This window comes from Sphaeramia orbicularis, chromosome 5 (genome assembly GCF_902148855.1).
Source record: "Sphaeramia orbicularis chromosome 5, fSphaOr1.1, whole genome shotgun sequence".
Taxonomy (NCBI): domain Eukaryota; kingdom Metazoa; phylum Chordata; class Actinopteri; order Kurtiformes; family Apogonidae; genus Sphaeramia; species Sphaeramia orbicularis.
This window is the reverse complement of record NC_043961.1, coordinates 55,450,062-55,476,587: the sequence shown is the minus strand read 5'-3', so window position 1 is coordinate 55,476,587 and position 26,526 is coordinate 55,450,062. Positions and strand designations below refer to the sequence as shown.

Sequence of the window (26,526 nt, the reverse complement as noted above, 5' to 3'; positions counted from 1 at the left end):
CTACATTTAATCTTTCTTAAGTAATTTATCACCATTTATTATAACATTATCCTCTGTATTTTGCATTTTTGCAGTGAAAATCATGTATCTTCCTACATTTAATTTACTGATCATGCAGATCTTAATAACAAATAATAGCAAGTGTTCAGAGAACGCAAACCTCCGCCAAGCACCCCGAACGATGTGCATGTGTGCAACAGTTTCAAGGTTGTTCCATACAGCAGAAGAAATTGAAGCTTGGTACCAGTCATGTGTATGTCAAATTATATTAAATTCCAATCAATATTTGTTGAGTTATAATGAAAAAGGTGTCGTAAATGGGATTTTCAATGTTAAATTGAAATGTCCACAGAGTCCACATTCCACAGTGGATGTGGACAATTTTGTGCCAGATACAAGATCTTGGTATAAGTTACGGGTGTATCAAATTGGAGGCTAATCGGAGTCAATTTGAATTTTTGATGAATTTTCGAAAATTACTCAATGATGAGAGATAGGAAAATTGTAGATTTTGTGACCTTGCTGTGACCTTGAACTTTGGCCTACTTTGCCCAAAATTTAATGGGTTTGTCCCAGAGCCTAGGCCTATCTGTGGGTACAATTTGGTAAAGATGGTTGTAATAGTTTTCCTGTAAAGTTGCTAACAAACAAACCAACAAACAAACACGCAAACAAACAAACACACAAAGCAAAGTGATCACAATACTTCCTGGCAGATGTAATAATAATACATTTTATTTGTATAACACTTTTCATGGAACTCAAAGACACTTTACATACAGCAGATAAAAACAGAAACCAAACACATTAAAAACAGATAAAAAGCAGGTGCTAAAGGCAGGTATATAAATATAAAACAATTAAACATTAAAATGAAACATTAAAAGTAATCTTAAATCAATGACTTTTTAAAAGGGATTTGAAGGTGTTGAGGTCAGAGCAGGGTCGGACAGTAGGTGGGAGGGAGTTCCAGAGGGTTGGAGCAGCAATGGAAAAGGCTCTGTCCCCCCCAGGTTTGGTGGTTGATTTTCAATGGTTCGTAAAAGCTCAGAGTAAAGTTTCCGGTTATATCAAAAAAAAATGTTTAAAAAGTGACTTTTTCAGTAAAATATACCATTAACTGAACATAAAAAGAGTGTCTCCATCCACTGTCATTTATCAAATTCCATGGTTTTCACTGGAGAATCAATATTGTAGAAGATGACTGTTTCCACGGTAACTATGGAGCTTCTTTCTGAATGCCCAAATGGGTCATATCTGATGACCACGAAAAGACGACAAACTGCATTTTACACCAATTATTTACATGACTTGATAGGATTAGTGGATCAACAGGTATTAAACATTTTACAACAGTATATATATATATTTTTTTTAGACCTTTATGTGTTCATATGTAAATATATGTCTCTGCCTTTATCCCAACTTTTCTTCCTTAACCCTGTAAAACCTGAACCATTAAATCATTGACAGAAAATTCCAGTTCTTTGAAACTGGAGCCTTCATTGGTCCTTCTGAAAAACCCCCCAATTTTTTTTTTTTTTAAATATAAATTTCCGTGTATGATTTTCAGTTTTGTATCATATTTGAATCATCGGGTCTCAATGCTCAAATATTATTATTTTTGAACCAATAAAAACATAATATAATGCAAACATGTCTAACAAATTGGTAATTCCTTTTCAAAACTGGCAAAGTTCTGCCTCCTTCTTCATTAATAACAGTCTTGTAGTGTCACTGGAAAGGCCTCTGGTGAACAAATTCCTCCCCCCTGGTGGATTATCTGTGCATTGCATGTATCTAATTGTACACATCAGGTTTTTCAAAAATAAATAAATACCACACTGATCAGTTAGAGGGCTTCAAAACTCATGTATCAAATACGATACGTTTGGTGTTATAGGGTTAAATTGACCACTGCAGCTGATCCCACTCACAAGTTCATTCATTTCCCAAACTATTCAGTCCATGCACATTTTTGGGGGCATTTCAGACAGTTTTATTCATCTGAATGAAGCAGAATCTTAGACACCAAATGAAAATATGTGCAGAAGTCCAGGGCCTGGGCCTGATTCTTTCCACCCTCATTAGCTGCAGAGGGATTAGCTTCATGCTGGCTGCCCTACGATGGGTGATGGGAGACAGGGACTATGGAGAAAAAAAGTGATGAGGATGTGTTCACCTCATCCCAGTAAATGACAGGAGACTTTAAGAAATGATGAGCATGTTCAGACATATATAGAAGATGATGATACAGGGAAAAAGTCATAAATTGTGCCAAACATTTGAAAATAAAAATCTAATGTCATTTTTTTTTGTGACGTTTTATCAAATTTGAAGTCGATCACCCACTGGAGGGCGAATAGAGGATGGGGGTGAGGTGGGTGGGGTCCTCGGCTCTGTTTTACCCAGAGAAGGATATGTGCTCTGAAAAGGAGAGAATTAGCATCTTCTTGCAGCCTCACTGCTCCTTTTATTCAGCCGCCCCGTAGCTGTCAGCCTGCCTTGCTTTCTTAGTTTGATCTGTCTAAAGCCCTGAATCCCGACACACTTTTTTTTTTTTTTTTTCCAATTATTCAACCATGCCCACAGCAAATCAAAGAGCTGAAAATCATGACACAGATTAAAGAGAGGGTCCCTAACACGGAGACAGAGACATTGATTGATATAAAACATCATCAGTCAGAAAAAAAAGTGGCCAGATCAAGGGAGGGATAGGCATCGACAGGGAACAGAGGGGGCGGAGTGGGTAGCATGGAGCCGCCACAGTGGGCTGCCCACTGAAGTGATGTGTTTGATGAGGAACTGGATGTCTGACATGTTAGGGCGAGGGATGGTTTTGATGATGCTGTCAGAACTTTTCAGGGTCAATCAAGATCTATATGTACGTCCACAACAGGACAGCTGCAGGTTTTTGTTTTTTTTTTTTCAGTTTGCATCCGAGCTTGAAGTGTGAGCTCGAACTGAAACCTGTGAATGAAAGAAAAGTAGGAATAGGAAAAACATCATATATACAATGGCAAGAAACAGTATGAGAACCCTTTGAAATGTCCTAGTTTTTTACATGAATTGGTCATAAAGTCACCAATACAGACAAACATAATACTCTTGACCTAATACCACACAAAAGATTTTAATATTTCATGTCTTAATTGAACAGATTTATTAAACACTCACAGTACTGTTGGAAAAAATGAGTGAACCCTTGTATCTAAAACAGGGGTCTCAAACTCATTTTCTTTCAGGGGCCGCATTCAGCCCAATTTGATCTCAAGTGGGCCCGACCACTAAAATAATTGCATAATAACCTATAAATAAGTCAACTCCAAATTTTTGTCTTTGTTTTAGTGCAAAAAAACCCCATTAAATTATGAAAACATTTACTTTTATAAACTATCCAAACAAAAAAAGATGTGAATAACCTGAAAAAACTGAAATTTCTTGAGAAAAATAAGTGCAATTTTAACAATATTCTGTCTCAACTTATCATTTATACAAGTGCATTATGGATTGAATCTACAAAGACACTGTTGTTCGTCCATCAGTCTCGATGACGACTTTGACTTCAGTTTTTGTGGGTCCTGGAGTGGCTCGTCAGCCCTATTTTTGCCCTGAAGTATCTGCCACAAAGACACTAAACACTGAGTAAGAGGCAGAAAATTGTTAAAACTGTGCTTAATTTTCTTTAGACATTTCAGATTGTTCATATTTGTTCAGGTTATTCACATTTTATTGTTTCAGGATAGTTTGTAAATGTAAATATTTTCATAATTTAATGTTATTTTTTGCACTAAAATTTGAAGTTGTCATTATTTATAGGCATAGTGTAATTTTTTTTTTCACATCAAACCGCAAAGAAAATATGGAGTCATTATTTTTTGGAGGTTTTTATGCAGTTATTATTTTACTGTAGATCATGTTGGTCTGTATGTGGAACTTGAACTAAAATGAGTTCAACAGCCTTGACTGTGGAATTTTTGCACTTTGCAAATTCATCCCATGGGCCGGATTGGAATCTTTGGCGGGCTGCATTTGGCCCCTGGGATGCATGTTTGAGACCCCTGATCTAAAAGAACAACTATCTTGGATTTTTTTTTTATTTCTGAAGCCATTTTGCAGTTGATTTGTAAAGATGTTTGGAGCGGCTGTGGCTCAGATGGTAGAGTGGGTCGTCCAATGACCAAAGGGTCGGTGGTTCGAATCTTGGCTCCGACTGTCCACATGTTGAAGTGTCCTTGGGCAAGACACTGAATCCTAAAAATTGCTCCCAGTGGGCAGGCAGCACCTTGCAAGGCAGCAGCCGCCCGCTGGTGTATGAGTGTGTGTGGGTGAATGTGAGGAACTGTAAAATACTTTGGGCACCGTGAAGGTGCAGCAAATGCGCTATATAAGTTCAGTCCATTTACCATGTTTAGGGGTCATTGTCCTGATGGACCACCCCTTTTCTACCCTGACGTTAACCTTTAGGATACACTGATCAGCTTCTGAATTTTATATATCTCCTCCTTCATGATGGTATGTGATCCAGGCCCTGAGGCAGCTAAACAGCCCCAAATCCCATTGCTTCTGTTACCGTACTTCAGCATAGGGATGATGGTCACTGTTGGTATGTCTTGCCCTTTTTTGCCAGATGACGTGCTGCATTTTTTTTCCCAATGGACTCTATGCACAGCCCCACTACTTCTTGAACTTTGAAAACTGCAATATTGTCTTGATCACCTTTATTTATTAATGTATTTGTTCTGCTATTGGTTCCTTGTACACCTAAAAATGTTTTGTTTTGGTTTTTTTCTGCTTGAAAAAAATTAATGAATAAATAAATAAATACACTTAAGGCAGCTCCTTTATTTCCTGCGTTTCATTACTGGACACACTGATTAATCCAGGTGTGTCTGCTACTTTAGGCACACCTGGATTAATTAGTGTGTCCAATAATGAAAGACAGAAAATAAAGGACCCACCTGAAGTTCAGGAATTAGTGAGGCTGGGGTTAAGGTTAGCTTACCTTATAACCTCCTCCGGTCTCATTATAAATCAACAATTCTTGATCGAAGGTCATCTAAGATCTTTTTTTTTTTTTGGGATACGTGTTACATATCAGCAAACTCAACACATTTGAGAAGGTTATTTTTTTCAAGTCAAAGTAGCTTCACACCAGACTCAAATCTCATTTCATGGATTGGATTTCAGGTTTGTAAAACTCTTGGACTTTAATCATCTCTTTTTGAAATCATTAGCCTATGGGTTCACTTACTTTTTCCACCTGCGCTGTGAGTATTTAATAGCTGTGTATTATTTTAAGAGCATTGTGCTTGTCTGTGCTTGTGACCAAGATCATTTTTATGACCAATTCATGTAGAAAAGTATGGGTTTTCAAAGGGCTCACATGTTTTTTCTTGTCATTCTACTAAATATGGCAGTGGTATTTACTTCTTATGAACAGACAGGATGTCGTCTAATGTGCACTCTAAAAGGTAATACTTGTAGTTGCATAAATAATATTAGCATACTTAACTTATTTCTCATGAGTCACTTTTCCATTGACCCTCAAATTGCACAAATATAACTTGTGCATAAAAAATGTACCTAATGAAAAAACGACAATTTTGCCAAAACTCTTGTTTTTCGATTAAAAGATTTTGCACTGGCAAGAAGTTGTTTTTTGGGGTAGCGCAGATGGTATATCACGCAAAACTGCAATGGAAAGACCTTTTTCCACAACTAGAGTCATGTGAATTAAACAAAAAACGGATGTTGATGGACGTTACAACAAGCGAAGAAAAAGAGTTTTATTAAAAGAAACATAGCGTGGTATGTGTGGACACACCAGGAAACGCAGTCATTTTTTGATTTAGTACGGTCAACTCTGAGCTTGATTATCAAAGCATTTTGCGTCAATTGACACAATTTTTACTTATCACTAGCTTTCCCCAGTGTCCAATGTTGGTAGCTTTTTTTTATGATAGAAAAACAGCATCTTGCGTTGAATGTAACAGGACAGTTTCACTCAAATACTGTCCTTAACTATAAAAAAATTGAGGACTCATGTTTTAATTTTAGACAAACATATTGCTCACTACATACCTGAGGCAAAAAGTTTTTTAATTCTACTTTACTTATATTATATATTCATATTTTTTTGACATCTCCTGAGAGTTTATAAAGTTTCATCCCCTTTTTATTTGGCAAAAACGCATGTATGCGTTGATCTTGAGAGTTTGTGATAAACCTAAGGAAAAAGTGAGAAAATCCTCCTCCTTCTGTATTTAAAACTCTTTAAAAACCTTCTTTGATTTCCTGGAAAATGCGTCACCACAAAGCTGAAAACATGCCAGATTTTCTGAACTTATGATGAGTTGACTTTCTGGATATACATGAGTTTCGGAGAGTAGAGATGGTACAAGCATGATCTTGTTGAATATGATTACTGTTGATTAAACTACCAACAGTTTATGGAGCCTGTATAGTTTAAACACTACCAAATCATTTTTTTTACTTTTCATACTTTACAGCTTAAGACTTATTTATTCAGACAGGCCTACTCAATTCCATAATTTCACTTTTATCTGCTGCCATTTTATGTGACTATGTGTTTTATATACAGTATGTATGTGTGTAATTTTAATTTTGTTCTATTTATTTTAACAACTTTGTACTGCGACCTTGAGTGTCCTGAAAGGTGCCTATAAATAAAGTGTATTATTATTATTTACACTTTGCTGTTAATATACTTTCTGTATTGAGTATTTTCAGTGTGGTTCATACTTCGTAATCTTTTAGCACAGTTTATGCACATTTTCATACCAGCCAAGTAATTACTGTGTAGTAGAAATAAGCAAGGTCAGTACAGTAAGATCATAAAGGAGCATAGAAAATTAGTGTTTTTGCAATGTAACCTTTCAACTGAGTTTGTGGCATGAGATATGACATGGCGCAGAAAATTGTACGTCTGGTGAGGCCACCCCAGGCATTTCAGACAAAATGAGTCGCTATGACTGATGGCGTGTAAGAGACCTTCAGCTATTGTCTAACGGCTTGCCCTGGTAACCGAAAAGTAAAGCTTGCCTCCCCGTAGTGCACTCCTACACTACAGTGAACAAAGGTCTTTCCTTGATTTCATCATACTTTCATCATTGAAGAGGAACTGAAGACTTAATTATTCTGGAAACACACTCTATGTGGCATTATGACTCATGTACAGCCATATCTAAAAGCAACAGGAATCCCACTTGCATAATCATGAAACAGTTGCAGATACCATCATTATCTTTCTCTAAATGTAAAATAAAAAGGATGAAACAGGATTACAGAACAAGGCGTTTAAGCTGCCGAGTGGAATGGGAGAAATCTACAAAAAATCAACAACTTCATATGACAGCACCCACAGGGCCCTTAGGCTCTGGGTAGATTTGGAGCAGCCAGGATGTGAAGATAACAGCAGCATGAGGACTTCATTTCATGGCCCTTTAATATAGAACTCCCTTTTCATGCTTGAGCCAACATGAGTCCTGCACCTGTTTTCCCAGTGACCGCATGATGCCAAGGAATGAGTGGCTTCCATCCGTTCACATTCCACTAGGCCACAACAGAGGAGATGGAAAAATACAACGCCTGCAACTTACATCATACTACATGACACCTGAGACAAAGACGTTTATTGATTATGTTTCCCAGCGAAGGCTGGAGAAGTCATGAAATTGTGTGACATTTTGTCTTTAAAATGTTGATTATGTCTGTAGTGGATGTGATTAAATATTAAGATCATGATCATGCTGTAACCCAGTGTTTTTCAACCTTGGGGTCGGGACCCCATGCGGGGTTACGTGGAATTCAAATGGGGTCGCCTGAAATTTCTAGTAATTGATTAAAAAAAAAACAACAACTCACTAATGAAAAATATATGGTGAGTTGACAGAGACAATCCCAAAACATTAAAGACATGACAAACTGTGAGTCTGAAACTGAAGCACTGTGGTTCGGTTTATCTGTCAAATGTTCATTGTGGTCGGTTTCAGATGCTGCAGCTCTTTCATAATTCATACTTTGAGTTATTGTTTGTTCAGTATTAATTGTCAGCCTTATAAAACCAAGCTGGACTGACTGTACATATCATGACCAAGGAAAATAAAATTCTTACTTTGTGCAGTAATCTACACCTGGCTTTTCTGCCTCCGTCCATAATAATATACATTATATAGACTAAATGTCATCTAAAATTAACATTTATTTGCAACGTAGTATAGCAAACTATTACATGACCAAAAAATGATAATTTTAGCAAAAAAATGCCTCCGTTTTGAATGTCTGGGATCGCCAGTAATTTGTGATGTTAAAATGGGGTCAGGAGCCAAAAAAGGTTGGGAACCAGTGCTGTAACCTACAACATAGTTAGAAAAACTAACACCATTTTTGATATTCAACCCTTTAATGCATGAATTCTGAGAACCTTAATCAAGATTTTTTTTTCCCCCAAGTGTTATTATTCCTCTTCAAGCATGAATACACAATACGATTGAAATTTTTGTAATCTATCTTTCATGGAGTTACAAAAATGTAAACTCAGCTGGACACCATGCATTTGATTTTAGAAGCAAAACAATATACTGTGTGAAAACTATGACATAACAACATTTTTAATGCTACTAATCAGATGTTTTCTCACATTTTAACATTCTTTAATACTAGTTATTACTCACTTCATGGAGATAATGTACAAAAAAACCCCAACAAAACTGTTAATTACAATCTAATAACAATTAACAATTGATTTACACTCAAACATGTTAGTGAGTCAAAACATGGTATTTGAAATCTCTCTGACAGGACATTTTAGAGACAATTTGACAGATTAGTCTTGCTAAATGACCCACATTTTACTTTTAAATTCATTTTTGCTTTAGTTGGACCATAAGGGACTATCCAAAACAAGAAGCTACTTTATATTGAAATAAACGTTGGAATGGCAATCAATTAAATTTTGCTCTCTGACGGGACATTACTGTGTTTCGAACCTCGTGCAGATCAGGTTTATCAAGAACAGCATAGTTACAGTAATGGTACGAATTGCAGTGTATGGGAGGATGCATAAGCGTCCACTGTGTTGGCTGATATGGAACTAAAACAACAAAATCCATGAATATACATAAGAACAGCTGCAGAATAACTGTCCACTGTAGTGACCAGTATGCATGACAGGGTTAAGAGGATTACAGTAAATTATATGTGCAAAATGATCAGTTGTTTCATTCAAACAGCATTAACTTTCTTCACACAATCAAAGAAGACATTTGCTCAGTTTCCCTCATTTATTTATTTGTAACAATTAAAACCATGAAATGAATCGGGCAGGAATTTATACAGTTGAGCCAAACTTGCCACTCTCTGCAGTGGATAACTAGGTTTTGATAGCACTGTTTTAACATCATTTTGTACATTTCTACTCTACAACTTCTTGTATTTAATGGGATAAAGTGGGGTGACTTAATCACCAAATGTGACTAAACTATTGAGGCACAAACACATCAGTTTACAACATATCAATGCCGCTTTTCTTTTTCCAGTGCTTTTCACGAGTGTGCACAAGGTGTATGACATGAAATTCACCTTCCTTTTATTTCTTAAGTACTGTACATTCAGTTGCCTCTGATTTTGGCGTAAAAATGTGTCTTTTGTAACACATTAAACATGAGAGACCCTGTGCATGAGGTAGATTCTTTTGAAATATGAAACATGTCCAGAGAAATTCAAGGCCAATCTATCTATTCAAGCCTAAATTGTTAAACAAAAATTATTCAATAGACATAGAATGCGGTGACCTCAGTAACACCACGTTTTACTTCCTCTTAACAGTGTATCTGGGGAGACCAATCATTTCACTACCTTTTTACAAACTGTGTGAGGTGTCTACGTGAAAAGAATGAAAATAGTAGCTTTTTATTGATTAATTTTAAGACATTAAAGTGCCCTTGCCCATTATCCCATCACAAATAGTATAACATTTTAAGAAATTAGAAAAAAAAAAAAAATTAAAGTGTTTAAATGTACGAGTGGATAAAACAGGGGTGTGAACAAGATTACTGGAGGAAGAGGAGGGTGAAGGAGGAAGGTCAGCAGATCAGTTGAGTGACTGTGAGAAGGGCTAAAATACTGGAGAGGACGGGATGTAAACCGGCGGTCCCGCTTTTTGACAAACAGTGTTCCCTGTTTTGGCCGATGCAGGCTGCATATGCCATTACGTGGGGATGTAGTTCTGCTCGTGGACCCCGTGCAGTAGGTGAGCCAGGGGCCCTTTGGCAAACACCGCCACGTCCTCTCCCCCGTGGGTCTCCGTGTTCAGAGGGACAGCCGCCTGGGCCTGGTAGTTATTGTCCTCTGGAAGAAAAAAAAAAAAAAAGGGAGACGCACTGTTTTAACTTCCTGAACTATGAATGGAAACATATGTAAATTAACCCACTCACAATTAAAAGTCCAAATGTGAGCATTTACAAAGGGCTTATGTCTAAATGTAAACAAAGGAAAAAGTGAGCAGAGATTACTAATACCCCCAGTTTGCCCCTCCTGCTCACCGATACCCTGTCGACCCAGGGGTTAGTTATGTAGTCTTAACTTTCATCGTTTAACAAATTTTTCAAAACTTTTGGAAAAATGCAAAAATTGAGAGAAAGGCAAAGAACATACTGTATATGTGAAATTTTGAATAGAGTTGGGGGAATAATGTCTGAGAAATCTGTTGGACAATTTTTCTAAGTTGAAATTTGTACAAAAAAAAACAAAATTGCAATTCACCTGTCAAACTGTGGACTGCACCTCTACTAGCAGTAAAGAACATGTGGGTCAAGTTTGATAAGAATCAGGTGAATGGTGTCTGAGAAACTGGTTGAACAAAAATCTCAGAAGGATGGACAGAACCCCTGGTATCCACCCCCACCCCCCAACCAGGGGTATAATGGTAGCATGTAGAAATTTTGGTCTCTTTAAAATCCATTCAAGGTCATTTTAAATGGGAAAAGGATAAATCTGGACATAGATGTTTGTCAAACTGATTGAATCGGGTTCTTCTTTGAGATGCTTTTAAGGATTATTGTTGTATACCTTTTACAGCTGCAGCTATTGATTATTTTTGTAATTGATTAATCTATCAATTATTTTCTTCAATTGGATTCAAATAAAAGATTAATTTAATAGGGCAAATAAATAGTAAAAATGTGAAAAAGACGTGTCTTCAAACGACAAACAACTTGTTCTGTATTCCAGAACCAGCTGAAACAACAACCACAAAAAGTAGGATACATAAAAAGATAATTGCGATCAAATATTTTTTTTCCACTACTGTAGTTCCTTCTTGTGGGGGTAGTTTATGTGGCATCACTGTGAGACAAAACCTTTTGAAATGATCCTGATAGTCATTTGTCATGTCATATTCACTGTGTTAATGGTGTATTTTAATAAAGTTTGACAAACAGAGACAAAGAGGTTGAAGGAACACTGACAGCAAAAAAGGATGTTGCATTTCCAAAGAATTTAGAAGTTTGTGCAAAACTTGAGTTTAATTTTTCATCCTTACTTATATACTGTTCCTGACAAAGATATACAACAGCCTGCAGTGTAATTTACTTTACTTGAAGTTTGAAGTTTATTTATTTATTTTCAAAGAGTTAGTGCATATTAATAAACACAATATGTGTCAATACAAAAGATTATAGCCCAGGCAAATTTCCATCTTTAGTCCCTACATACATTACTTACGGTAATCAATAGTGGAGACGTTCTCTCTAACACCGTTTATGGTTTTGTATCCTGGTCCATTCCCATATAAGATGGAGGTGAAGGGCTTTTGATCAACATCACTCAGCATCGGGGCCAGACCTGAGAAAAACAATCATTACTGGATTTTTCCTCTGAAAATCAGACCGAAGTCACACCATTATCAGTTAAAACAGGTCAATTACTCTGGCGTCTTCATCGCTACACACCGAAAATTATGTTTCCTCTGGGTGTGTAACCTCCGAAGTTGAACATGTGCGAGTGGTCAGCAGTGACTACGGTCATCGTATCGTGGGTGCTGGTCATGAGGTCTGCTCTGCCGATGGCCCGGTCCATTTCCACAGCTTCATGTAAAGCCTGCTTGGCTTTGCCTTCATGGTGTCCGTGGTCAATACGACCTCCTGGAGGGGGAGAAAACAGTCCCATTCATTTCCATTTGTATCACATATGAATCCATTATAGGTAATATTAAGCTCATTCGAGAGAACAGAAGGACTTTAAGGCCAGCAGATGAATCAAAATGTTACACTAAATTCATACTCAATCTCCGACTGAAAGAATCCCATTTGTTATCTGAGACTGTGGGGTATTAGTTATATAGTCAATGAGTAACACTTTACAATAAGGGTCCTTTAATTAGCATTAGTTAGCGCATTATTAAGCATTAATTAACTGTTTAATAATATATTATCAATCATTATTATGTATTACTTAGCATTAGGTAACATATTAGGTAATGTATTAATAAGCCATTAATTAATGTTTACTACTCAAAGTTAGTTAATAAATTATTAAGCATTAATAAAAGTTTCCCAGACCCCTGTATAAAATGTGGAAATCGAGAGAGGTACCTTGTATCTCTGTATATGGACATGTGAACATATGTAAGAATTTTGGAGAAGGATAATTAACACAATTTCCAATATTATAGTCAAAGAAATCCCAATGTGCCTGGAGATCTGTATTCTAGGTCTTATTCCAGAAACTTTAGCCCTTAGAACTCATACGAGTAGGCTGGTGAACCTCTGTCTAATACATGCAAAGCGTCTTATAGCTATACATTGGAAAAATGTTGATTGTTCGTTGAATTCATGGATTGCAGAACTCTCATCCTGCAGAGCTATTGAAAGGCTCATATACACAATTAAATGAAAAACTCATATCTTCCACAAGATATGGAATTCATTTCTAAAATTTTTAGAATCAAGACCTGATAATCTTATCATCATAAGTTATAAAATGACACCATACCCCCCTTTTTTTTTCTTTTTTTTTTTTTTTGTTAAATGATGTTTGATTATGTATCAGATAGGGATGTAATGATTACCGGTATAACGATAAACCACGGTAAAATTGCAGATGGTTGGTATTACCGTTTAAATTCTAATTCTCATGATAACCGTGTTTGATTACCGCACTTTTAGGGGAAAAAACGCCTTTGTAAAGATCTGCTTTTATGTCAAATATTTGAGTATAGTTTTAATTTATTGCAATTTTGATTTTATATACCTAATATTTGGAACCAATATTCACTTTTAAAGTCTTTGAAAAGGTTCGTTAAGCATCTTTGTGTTATTTATGCAATAAAGCATATACATTTTTCAAAAGTACTGAAAAACAGCCAAAAAAGGCTCAGACCGCTAAGGGTTAATATTTGAATGTTTCTGCCAACAGAAGGTACATTGCGCCAGTTATTTTAGTTATTTATTTACTTAAATACAACTTGGTTAAATTATTTCAGTGTGTGTAAGAGTACTTTTTGAACATTTTGAGCCCAATTTCAATAATACCACGATAATAATGATAACCGTGATAATTTTGGTCATAATAACCGTGACATGAAATTTTCATATCATTACATACCTAGTATCAGATATAAAAAATGGATGTTGAGAAGTATTCAAGTCAAGTATTATTTTATGGTATCTACTTTCCCAGCTGTTTCAAAATTCAGAGGTGGTCCGGGGGTCCGGGGGGGGTGGGGGGGGGGGGGGGGGGGGGGGTTGGGGATTTATGTTTAAGAGACCCACACAATATTATCATTTCATGTCAGAAAATATATGTAATGTGTTAAAACCTTAATAAAGATATGTGTAAAAAAAATAAATAAGTTGAATAATGTCATTAGTTATCATTATGTATGCACTACTCAGCATCAATTAACACAGTGTTTATATATTAGTAAGCCATGAATAATGTCTCTAGTAATCATTTACTAATGGGATTCAGAAGGGCAACTGCCTGCTACTTCGTTCCCAGTGCCATTGCAGGTACCAGTTGCCATCATTGGTACCAGTGCCATTGCTGTTGTCATTGCCGGTACTGGTGCCGGGCTGGTCGGTCCTGTGGCCAAGCACAGGGAGCTCATGTTTGGGTGAGAGGTCACTGGGAAACTGGGCTGGAGCTCGGGCTAACATTATAGTAACCTGACCTAACCTTTAATAAATGAATGGCTCATAAGCATTACTTAACCATAGGTGACCATTAATGAATGCTTTTTGGACCCTTATTGTAAAGTGTAAACATATATCCCGTAAGTAACACTTTATTCTCAGTATTCTCAAAATCTTTCTTTAAATCGGCCAAAATGATCTAAAAGTTGCCAAAAAATCTGTATCCAGTCTCATCCAGATAGTTCCTCTTCCTTGTGGGTTTTTCCAACATTTCAATGTACAAGTTGTCCAAATTACTCTGTAACTAAGAGACAGAACACTGATCTGTCATACTTGGATTATGCAACAGCGAACTATGGAACTTCGTGTAATGGAAATGATAAATATGTTACGTAACCCAGGCTTTGGTGCAGCTCCACTATTTACAGTTCCTGAATTTAAAGTTTTCTACCTTTTCAAATAAAGATGTTTTCCTTTTCTGGCTGTAAACAGTTTTCACCGGCCACACACAACATTTATTTGTTTTTGGAATAAACTCTGATAACATCAATTAGACTCAATAAAACCTATGTTTATCATGTTACCTCTCTGGTCTTTGCAGTATTCTATAATCAGACTGATTTTCCTCGATTCATTTAGTGTTACTTTAAGCATCACATAAAACCCTTTCTTTTATTTCCCTAATGCCTCTGAGTCTTTTAACCCTTTCATGCATAGTGGTCACTACAGTGGACAGTTATTCCACAGCTGTTCTCTTGTATATTCATAGGTTTTGTTGTTTTACTTGCATATCAGCCAACACAGTGGATGCTTATGCATCCTCCCAAACACTGCAGTTCATACAATTATTGTAACTTTGCTGCTTATGATAAACCTGATCTGCAGTAACATGTTTAAGTGTATAATTCAATTGCTAATTGTTATTAGACTGTAATTAACAGTTTCCTGAAACAAAAAGGTTTTGGGTTTTTTTTGGCATTTCCTCCTGAGACCCAGCAATGCATTTTGTCCTCTGCAGGGGGCAAAAATTTGACAGTTTTACTTAAAAGATGCTGTGCATTACAAAGGACATTCCATTAAAAAAATCAATCAATCAATAAAAATTATTTTAAAAATGTATCTGAAAAAACTGTTGCATTATGCAGTTTCCAATCAAGACAATTTTTTAATGTAAAAAAGCTAAAACTGTCAAATTCCTGGGTCTCAGGAGGATTTTATCTCCATGAAATGAGTAATAACTAATATTAGAGTATGATAAAATGTGAGAAAACATTAGCGATTTAGGAATTAGCGACATTAAAAATGTTTTTATTTCATAGTTTTCACACAGCATATCACTTTCTGATGATGAGTTTTAAATACATGTTTCTTTGTTTCAAAAATTAAATGCATGGTGTCCAGCTGAGTGGACATCTGTGAATCCACGAAAAATAGGTTCATAAAAAAATTAATTTGCATTGTTTTTTTCATGCCTAAAGAGGAATGAAAACACTCGAGAAAAAAATGTTGACTAAGGTCCTAATAATTCATGCATGAAAGGGTTAATATTGATTCCATGTAAAAAGTTCTGAATGTTACAGCAAACACTTACTGTTTCATAGGTGTTGGGGTTTTTTTTGTTTTATTTCCGCACATGTTGCCTTTGGACAGACACTTAAGTGAAGTCGGCGGCCAGAGAAAAGAATGAAAGGAAATAGTTTGCTTTGATCCAACTCTACACTGATGTTTCATTGAATTTATTAAAGGTATTAAATATTACATTAAAACTGAAATGATGGCAGACCAGTCAACAGAATCAAGTCAATGAACTTTGAGCACCAGTGTTTTTAGGGATGTTTCATGAACAAATTCACTGCTAATTAGAGCATAAACTACATTTCCACATGGTCCCTGTTGTCTCTAAAATAATAATTAGCTTCATTATTTTTTACTGTGCACTATATAAGTTATGACCACAATGTCATAAAATATATTTCAAAGCTTTTTCATTTTAGTTTTTATTTTCTTGAGCAATTTAGAACTGGCATTTACTTCGAACTACACATTTTCCTCCTTTGTCAGTCAGCAGATGGGACTGATTAACTATACAAGTCAGTCTTCACTAGTGTTGTTTTCATTAACTGTGAAAGTGATGAGTTTTAACTTCTCTGGGTCAATTATTTATTTTGTCTTGTAATTATTTTACTGCTACCATCTGTATTTATTTTACTCTGTTAAAGGAGTGATTTTGCTTTTTTTAAATGGAATTACGCATTTTAAAACATTTCCCTGTGGTCTACATAAACTGTAAATGCTATACTTGGGTCTGAATACTTCATTAATTAAACTCCACAGGTCCATCTTCAACCCTATTTCTGAGTAATGACATGAAAAAAGTCATTTTGAGTTCTGGCCCTTTAAATGCACATGACCCCACCCCCTTTCAGGTTGTTGACTGTAAGCTCTGACAAGCCACTTGCTTGAAGTTTGGACATATTTTCAGTTTTTACTACAACCGCCGCTGCTGATAAACAGTTATTTGGAAAAATGTTTGTCAGAAGTCTTGACCTTATTTCAAGGTTATTATCGTTAATGAAAACTAACAAAATGACGAAAACTAGAATTGAAAAAACATTTTCGTTAACTGAAATAAATAAAAATTATGATTAAAAGAAAAAACGCTAACTAACTGAAACTGTATTGTGTGCTTACAAAACTAACTAAAACGTATACAAATTATGGATAAAATTCCCTTCGTTTTCGTTTTCGTCTTTGTCAATGTTGAATTGATACAAAATCAATTTATTTCCCTCGAATAATTTTAGCTGCTGACACCTTATGATATTTAACGGTCTGTCACTTCTTGTCACTTGTCGTTTACAGTCGTCTTCTCTTCTCCACTCTACCTGGAAACATGGAGACTAAAGTTGGGAGAAAGCAGCAGAGTCCTGTATGGGATTTACTTGAACGGCGATGAAGATAAAAGATATAAAAAAAACTAAAACTAGGCATTTAGAAAATGATGAAAACTAATAAAAACTAGCAAACCTGCTCTAAAAAATAATTAAAACTAACTGAATTAGAGAAAAAAAAAGTCCAAACTAAATAAAACAAAATTATAATGAAAAATCCAAAACTATTACAACCTTGCCTTATAAGTGCATATGACGTGATGTAACTAGTTGTAAACGTAACAAATTAAGCAGGAATTGAGAGGGGTTGTAGAAATCCACTACATTTTTGCTGGAATGAATATAAAGATAGCTTTGCAACACCTGGAGGGTTCAAATTCAAACTTTATTAACTATTAGGGTCCAAATACACAAATAAATGAACCAAAGACTAAAAAAAGGGGGTTTAGATAAATATGACCCCTTTAAATTGGAACTTTACAGTTTCACTGAAACGGACTGATTCTGTGTTTTATTTCATAATTATTATTATTATTTACATAATTATTATTGTTGCTTGCATTATCTTATGCAATGCAGATTGAGTTGCATTGACTGGTCTGAAAGTTTCTGCAAAACTTCAATTCAACTCAAATCAATTCAGTGTAACTTGAATGTGCTAATATGACAATTCAGAGATTGACCTCAGTCTTTACAATATGTTCAGTGTACAACACTTTCTGTCCTTTGACCTTCAGTCTGAGTGAAAAAAAAAACAACCTGAAATAAAACGGGGTGAAAACATGACAGATTGAAATTTAAATAAAAAACATAAAGATTCTGGAGGTTCACCTTGTTAACTTTTTATTTAAAGTTACCACACAAGTTCCACACCAACTTCCTCTAAAACACCTGTTAAAAATAAAAATGCCCACCATCCGCACAAGTATTTCAGCAAAGTTTCAGAATGAATCTCCATCTATCCTAACACACCTCAAATACATGATGAGAGGAACCGATAATGCAGTTGAGTTTGTTGTATACTCATTGAATTTCAGCTCACCTACTAAATGTAATTAATTATTAGCACCATGACAAAATGCAGATTGTCCTTGTTTCTAAAAGTCTCCTTTTCTGTTAACCACATTGAACAAAAACCAGGATTTTCCAAAGTAAAACAGGTTCAGCAGCAGGCATCCTCAAACACCACAGTTTTATGGCACTTACAATCTCTGCTCAATGAACACGTCCAAAGCTAAGGACTGAATTTGGAAAGAAATCTTTTAGCTTTTCAGCTCCTGGAACAAGTTTCAATCTGAGCTCCATCTACAAACACTGAGTGAAATCTCTTGAATCCAGGCCGTTGCTCTATAAATGTTTCAGTTGATTGTATGAGTGGTTTCTTTTTGTGTTTGCAAGTGCTTTTATTATTGTGAACTCTAAGTATGTGACTGTATCGCTGCCGTATTGACCAGGTCTCCCTTGAAAAAGAGATCTTCCATCTCAATGGGACCAACCTGGTTAAATAAAGGTTTAATAATAACAATAAACTGGGTGTAAACAGCAAAAGTAATGCTTTTAAGGAAAATAGAGGTAACCTAAGACAGTGCTTAGTGCGCTCCTCTTACATGTTTCCCAGTAAAGCTTGTCTCAGTAGTGTGTGTTTTCTCATTTAGTGACAGTAACACCAGCACCTCTTACTGAGATAGTTTGAGTGCCATTTTGTTTTTGCGGTCACAGACCATTTCTCAACACCAAGAATACAGAATACGGTTTAGGTAAGAACGATCTCAGAGAACGTACTTCCTAAGAATGCAAGTCTATCTGTAATTTAACGGCTGGTACTTGTGAACCTTCATCTCTGTCTCTGCTGTATTTCCACCATCTGCTCCATATCGTATTTCTCTCAAATCACCGCAGTGTCACTGGATTTGATTTCAATACATTTGTACAAGTATTTACATGTCATTTATACATTTTGTATATTTTTCAAAATTGCAATACATTTCGTCGGTTCAGCTGGGTACAGCCGTCCAGGTCCTGGTGGGCTCACGGCTGGGCTGTCATGAATTGCATCATGGGAATTATTTCCCAGCTACACGAGTCACCAACCAGTGCATCCTGGTTTAAGCTAGCTGACAAGAACAACATCCAGGTATTCCATTTGTTCTTGGTTTTTGCGAACTTGCAAATGGAACAGTACTTGGGCTGCGACTGATGACGTTTCACGAGAACGCAAGAACAGAAGAACAGACAAGAATGCATATTGAGAAATGGCCACAATAAATACAAGAGGTGAAAGTGTAGCAAATAACTCAGTCCTCATTCATGTTGTAGTCTCTTAAGCCTGGTTGAACCAGCACCAGGGACAGCCACGTTTTTTATTTGTGTTGCCGTGGTAACGCTATGCAATGCTTGTAGCTATATCTACATGCTATACGTCCATGTACCAGAAGAATGTCACTTAAAAGTTCAATAAAACCAATTGTCTGATAACAGGTTACAATCTAAACAACTGGCAAAACATGGGCAAATATCTAATACAAACTAACACTCCAGGACCAGCGTATGTCATGAACAATTTCATAAACAAAACACCAGTTCGACAAATTTTGCAGTGCTAAGCTAAGTGTTAGCTACCACTAAGCAGATCCAATAGTACAAGTATTATTTCTCTACTGATAAAACTCACTGAATGAGCCTAAGAGCAAAAATAAAGGTTGCATTATGACACAATGATTACACATTTTGTAGTACTTTCAAACAATTAAAATTTTAATCAGATTAATCACAGGGTTGCTGTGGATTAATTTTAATTAATCACAAATAAATATTCATTTTTAATCTATATTAATTAACATTTCATTTTGCATGAGCAAACAGACTCAAGAAAGAAGAGAATATATATCCACTTAACATGTTTGTTGTAAGCTGGGCGACGTGTGTGCCAAAGTGCTAGCAGAATCTGCAACAAACGTATGCTTCGCATTAATGTGGTATTTTAAAATGGAAGTGCTTCAGTGAAAAGAAAACTCCTTCCTCCAGAGTGTGTATAATTCTTTGTGTCGGTCGACTGTTCCATCTTGGGTTTTTTTGTCCTCATATTTCCATCCAGAGGGCCAACGTGCTGTTTAGCATCTTCCATCTTTATGGGTGGTTCTGCTGCCTGTTGCTACCGGATCAACAGACCATTTGTTCATGCGCGATGCTAACTGAACTTAGACAAACTGCCCCAAATGCATTGGCAAAGACATTCAGAGTCATTCTGCACTGCATATGGGTTCATTGTGTTTAAATGTTTAATCAGATTAATCATTATGATGGATTATTTCACGTTAATGTGTTAATTTTGACAGCCCTAGAATTTTGTCTTAATTGATTACTTGGTTTTATATGAATGAAGCTTCAGCTATCAGTTAATCCATTGTTTTGCGTTAGACTGAAATGATTCTAACAGGAAACAAAAGGCCCAGGGTTTAACAAGCAAATTATATCCAGCTACAAAACAGCCTGAAAGTGTTAGCCGAATTCCCGACTAACATATGCTTTGCGTTAATGTGGTATTTTAATCTGGAAATGCTTTGGCGAAAAGAAAACTCCTTCCTGCAGAGTGTGTATAATACTTTTTGTCGGTCGACTTTGTTGGTCTTGGGGATTTTTTGTCCTCATATTTTCATCCAGAGGGCCAACGTGCTGTTTAGCGTCTTCCATCTTTATGGGTTGGTTCTGCTGCCTGTGCTGTGTTGCAGATGGGTTAATTGCATTTAAATTTTTAATCAGATTAATCATGATGATGGATTAATCTGTGTTAATGCGTTAATTTTGACAGCCCTAGAATTTTGTCTTACTTGGCTTTATATGAATGAAGCTTCGGCTATCAGCTAATCCATTGTTTTGTGTTAGATTGAAATGATTCTGACAGGAAACAAAAGGCCCAGGGCTTAACAAGCAAATTATATCCAGCTACAAAACAGCCTGAAAAGCCAGTGATGACAACAGAAGCCCAAGAGTTGTTGATATTTAATAATTCAATACCATCTCATCTCATTACAGTGGTCTGAATTGGCAGCATTTCACACCATTACAGGGTCATAAGTAGCTGTAGCTTGTCGCTCATTTCATGACAAATATTTCTTCTGTACTGGGCCCGACACATCCTTTATAACCTGGCCTGAAAGTACATTTGTCAATGTCAGCAAACTCACCTTCCACCAGCAGGTAAAACCCACTGGGGTTCTTCCTCAGGATCTTGATAGCCACCTCCACCATCTCTGTCAGTGAAGGATCAGTGTCGGTGTTCCTCTCCAAATCATACGTCAAATCCCCAGGTTCAAAGAGACCTGACATAAGAGAAAGAAAAACAAAAATTGGATATTACACACAGGAAATAAGCCTTGCAAACATCCATACATGCCGCTCTTCATTTACACTTCAATGACAGTTGTATAATAACACTCACCCAATAGGTAATCCACGTTGTTAGGGTTCAGTGATAAGAGCTGCTTCTTGTTCCATACATAATGGCCTTTCTGCACAGTTGAGAAAATAGGACATAATCTGAGTGACAACTATACTCTACCGTCACTTCGAACTCCAGCATATGTAAACGGAATTGATGAGATAAAAGAGGAAGAACAGCGAAAAGAGCGAGTAAGAGAAGACAAACAACTGTACTTGTGTCTCCATTCTGTCACGCCATTCCTGCACCAGGTTTCTTCCGTCTTTGCGTGTTCCGCTGTGTTTTGCTACGTTGGGGTACTCTACATCTGACACATTTTTGGGGAACATGTATTTTCGTCCTCCACCCATAATCACCTAAAAAACAGGATGACAAAATTACACAGTGTGAGTACAATGGGTGGTCTGACCTCACTGACTAGGAAACTTAAGACGTGCGACCCGTTTTAGCTGTGCTACCAATTTTTTCCATGTTTTTCATAATTATACTAAATTACTACGTATGTTAGGATGAAATCTAACTCCACTGTCCATGACAACATCCTAAATTGCATATAAATGACAGTTACTATGTCTGTAGCTGCTATTCTGTAACATTTTGACTCACATCAATGTTGGGGATGTTTTCAAAGAGTTGTCGTGCGATATCCCTGCAGCCGTCCTGCAGAGCTTCGGCTGGCATCTCATTATCGGAGTACCAGTCTCTGTCCACACTGTGAGCATAAGCGGCACTGGGAGTGGCGTGGTTCACACGTGTTGTTGTTACTATTCCTACCGACTTGCCTGAAGTAGATACATGGAAACACAAGAGAAGAGTCTGCATTAAGAGATAAGTGGAGGCTGGACCTTTAAGTCTGAAATATCCTTTTGTGTTTCACCATAGCCTCGCTGAGCTGTGGGGTCGAGATAATAACAGAGGAAATAGAACAATGAACAGACTTTGACAGTTTGAAGAATATGTTAAAACCTGGCTTTGGTTTAATCAGGAATGTAATGTTCCCAGCGTTGGGGAGTAACCAGGTAAAGGATAAGGTCAAGGTGACCCGGGCCTTTCCTGCATCTCTAAGTTTATCAGATTCAGTTTACTTTATTTGTACCTGTAGGTAGATCCTTTTGACATTTCTCAAAACATAATTATATGTAACATGAAACCAAGACATGAGTTGATGTAACAAAACTCCTCTAAGTTCCACCAATCAGGACATAAAAGATAAGAGAGGGATATGAACCAGCTACTTACAAAAGAAATATCTAACTGGATAAAAATGACTGACTTAAGATGATCTTGCTGATTTATGAATTTTTAGTCTATGAACACAACAGCAGTGGTCTATAACAGACTGTCAAGAGTATTCAACCAGGCATCATGCAATTAAATTCATTCATTCATTCATTTTCTGAACCCGCTTCATCCTCACTAGGGTCACAGGGGTCACTGGAGCCTATCCAAGGCTACTTATGGGCCAAGGCAGGGTACACCCTGGACATGCCTGCAGTTCATCGCAGGACTGACATATAGAGACAAACAATCACTCTCACATTCACACCTACGGGCAATTTAGATTAACTGATTAACCTATCAGTGCATGTCTTTGGATGGTGGGAGGAAGCGGAGTACCCAGAAAGAACCCATGCAAACACAGGGAGAACATACAAACTCCTCACAGAGAGGTCCCACCCCCATTGACTGGTGTTAGAATCAAACCCAGGACCTTTTTGCTGTGAGGCACAAGTGCTATCCACTGCACCACCATGTTGTAGTTTGTAATTAAATTACAGACTAAATGTAATTAGATTCCAATACATTTAGAGAAAATGTGTAATTACATATTTACATAAATACTAATCAACATGTTGGTGATAACAAAGACGTCATATCTGAATATATTCATTTCAATAAAAGCTTCTATGTCGAAACATTCACTATTTTTGTAGAACTATTTGTCATTTATATATATTTTTTCCATGTAGGGCTGCCTTGTATCCCGACAATGTACGTCAACCAAGTCAGTGTGACAAATTTGGATGCAACATAATGATTATACAATTACATAAGGATGGGACAACTCGTAATCAGTGGTGTAGTCCAGGGTATACGGGGGTATACGGAGTATACCTACCTATTTTTCAGTCAGCACTGGGTATACCCATTTCTAATTCCCCTTAATGTGCATCATTCAGTAGTATCTGACATTCATGCAGCTGCTTGTGTGACTAGGAAAACCTACAAACTGTTCCTGATCAAGTTATGATAATTTTATAATAGTGAGCGAATACTACTGATGGATTTTTGGGTAAACTAAATAGAGAAGTCTTACATAGTCACTGTTTCTAAAATGGTGTTTTTCTGGACTACTTAAAAAAAAGGGGCAAGAATTGAGAGTATACCCACTTCTCCATGGACCACTACACCACTGCTTCTAATGAAAGGATTAGTTTAAATGTTGAACACTGTTCCCCTCCCTGTCCACATGAATATAAGAGATTTCTTCTTTCTTCTTTTTGTATTTTCTTCTTCTGTTATTTAAAAAAAAATCTGTTAACATGACTGGCTTTGCAAGAGATGTCTGTCTACACTTCAATGCAAAATCGACCACAAACTGGTACAAACTGATCTGCTTGGACAAACCAGTGTGTCTGTTGGACTTTGAACTGTGCACATTCAGATAATATTGACGTAACTGATGCAGAGGCTGTAATCTGTCTTGAAGGTGAGCACCAACAACAAGTTACGTTATAAACTTAAATTTATACATTTTAAATTAAGTATTGGTTCAGATGCTCAAAGTATCTTCTGTATTTTCTATAAATTTCCTCACAGCACTGGCAGATGTGTCCATGCTAACACTGAACTAGAGTAGGTAATACAAAGACTTACATGTTTACATTTTCTAATCTTGTCATTTATCTCACAAATACATTCAACCTGGAGTACAAATCCTCACTTCGGAAGGCATTCACATGATTTCATACACTATTTACATGTAAACGAGACCGCCAAACATAGAGAAAAAAGTGTTGTTTTATTTAGCATCACCTCTACTCTGCCATTCTAATGAACAGAGTAAAATGTTCTTAACAGTCAGCATTGGTTAAAATGTTTCAGGATTTCAGCTTCATTTCTTTTAAAATATTTTGCAATAAAAATGATCAAAAATTAAATCACATCTAATTTTATTTTGATGAATTTATGTTTTAGTATCACAGATTATAAGAAAATTCAGGTCCTTAAAGGGTACTAGACCTAATCATTTCAGCTTTAGAGCCTATCGTTGTTTATCTCGCCTGCATGTACAAAGTGAAACACAAGTAGAAGCCAGCAAAGGGCCATCTGGTAAAACGAACTGATGAAAAAACACTCCTCTATTTTTATTTTCTTTGTGCGGGAGGTCAACCGATGCCCAGCGCGTCCCTGAGGAATGATTGGATTTCTTATTATCCGTGATCCCTGAACCCACCCACATGCACACACACATGCCCCCTGATCCTCACCTCCTCCAAACTGAAACCCCTCTGCCAAACACAGAGAATTCCATTCATTTTTCAGCCTCATTTAACTGTAGTGCCTTCTGTTTTTTTGGTCTTCAAAGTGTTTTGTTGAACAACATGAGCTCAAGCAAATTAAATACAGCCATGATGTATCACTGAAAAGCGAATGCCTTACAGAAAATCTGCACGTCGGAGGGAGATTTAGCAAAGGTCATCATCTATTAGGCTTTTGAGCAACACTGAATTTAACAGAAGCAGCATTGAAATGATTCTTGCAGGTAAAAAAACACAAAAAAAAATCCCAAATGCACGTGTTTCAATTGAAGACTTTAAGACCTTTAACACCTCCTCATCCTGTGGCTGGGATCTGATGACGCAAGTAAAGTGTTTGATGGTAACTTTTTACAGCAGTTTTTCTACATCCCATGCGACTTTATGTGTTCCTAATTAGGGATGGGAATCGAGAATCAGTCCTTTTAGAGAACTGGTACCCAGTAGCTCAATTCCTTGGAATCGTTTGCCTGCCTGTTTAACGATTCTACTTATTGATTCTGCCTTTGTTGCACATGCATGATAACGTCACATGTATGCTGCATTATTTTGGTTCAGAGCGTAGCCAACATGGTGTTGAGGCAGACACACTCCAAAGTATCGCTATATTTAAAAAGATGACACCAGGGCCACAATTACATGTGGCCCCTCAAATAAAATTTTCCGAAGGTAGGGAATAGGAAAATGAGGTTTACAACAGTGGGAGATATAGAGGAATTAGTAAAGCATATTAAATTTCAGCTTCACTGTACAGTGCCCCCCCCCCCCCCCCCCGAACCAGGCCCGGCATCATCTGTTATTATGATTTGTACATCCTGTATATTAGGAATGCACCGATACCAGTTTTTTCCAGACCAAGTACAAGTACTTACATTTGAGTACTTGCTGATACTGAGTACCAATATGAGAGCTTAATAATCTCATTACAGTTCTTAGTTCCTTTTGAAAATGTGCTTTATTGTCATTGTCATTAGTCTGACTGGAACAAAGTGACATTTAATGTGTTGGAATGAGCGTTTCTCAATCAATCCACCAGGGGGTGCCACTCTTAACTAACGATACTGGCCGAATACCACGAAGTAAAGTTTTTTGAAAAGAAGAAAGTTAGTAATAATAAACATGGAGATGGCAGAGGTAACACTAATGTGGATACTAATGTTGATATTGATGAGGGTAGATGTTATAAATATGTCAGTAGTTTTTCACTAACTCACACAGTCACTCTTTGAACAGATCCTCTGCGTCCACGGTTCCCGGTGTTCCCGTCTGGGTACACATCTGCGAGCACCTGGAAAGCAGATGGAATGTACGCAGAGGATGGACAGAACACTCCGTCCATATCCATCTGTGTCTTTTAACGTTACTTTCAGTCAGCGTTACTTTTGTCACCATCATTTATTTTGAAAAATCTCCACACTGCTGACATTACTCCTCCGCCGCGTACCTGCTTCACTTAACCGCGAATATCACGCTACCATAAGTGGTATCAGTGCGGTTGTATC

At 36.8% G+C, this 26,526-nt stretch overlaps 1 protein-coding gene across 1 annotated transcript in view; it reads right to left on the bottom strand.

The window, feature by feature from the left end:
- Positions 1-9,291: 9,291 nt before the first annotated feature.
- Positions 9,292-26,526, bottom strand: part of alpl (alkaline phosphatase, biomineralization associated) — a 34,466-nt gene continuing 17,231 nt past the window's right edge. The window contains 8 exon segments of the mRNA XM_030134070.1: positions 9,292-10,243; positions 10,246-10,371; positions 11,746-11,865; positions 11,973-12,164; positions 21,232-21,366; positions 21,486-21,555; positions 21,701-21,841; positions 22,092-22,267. Coding sequence (XP_029989930.1) covers positions 10,107-10,243; positions 10,246-10,371; positions 11,746-11,865; positions 11,973-12,164; positions 21,232-21,366; positions 21,486-21,555; positions 21,701-21,841; positions 22,092-22,267 — 1,097 coding nt within the window. The 3' untranslated portion in view covers positions 9,292-10,106.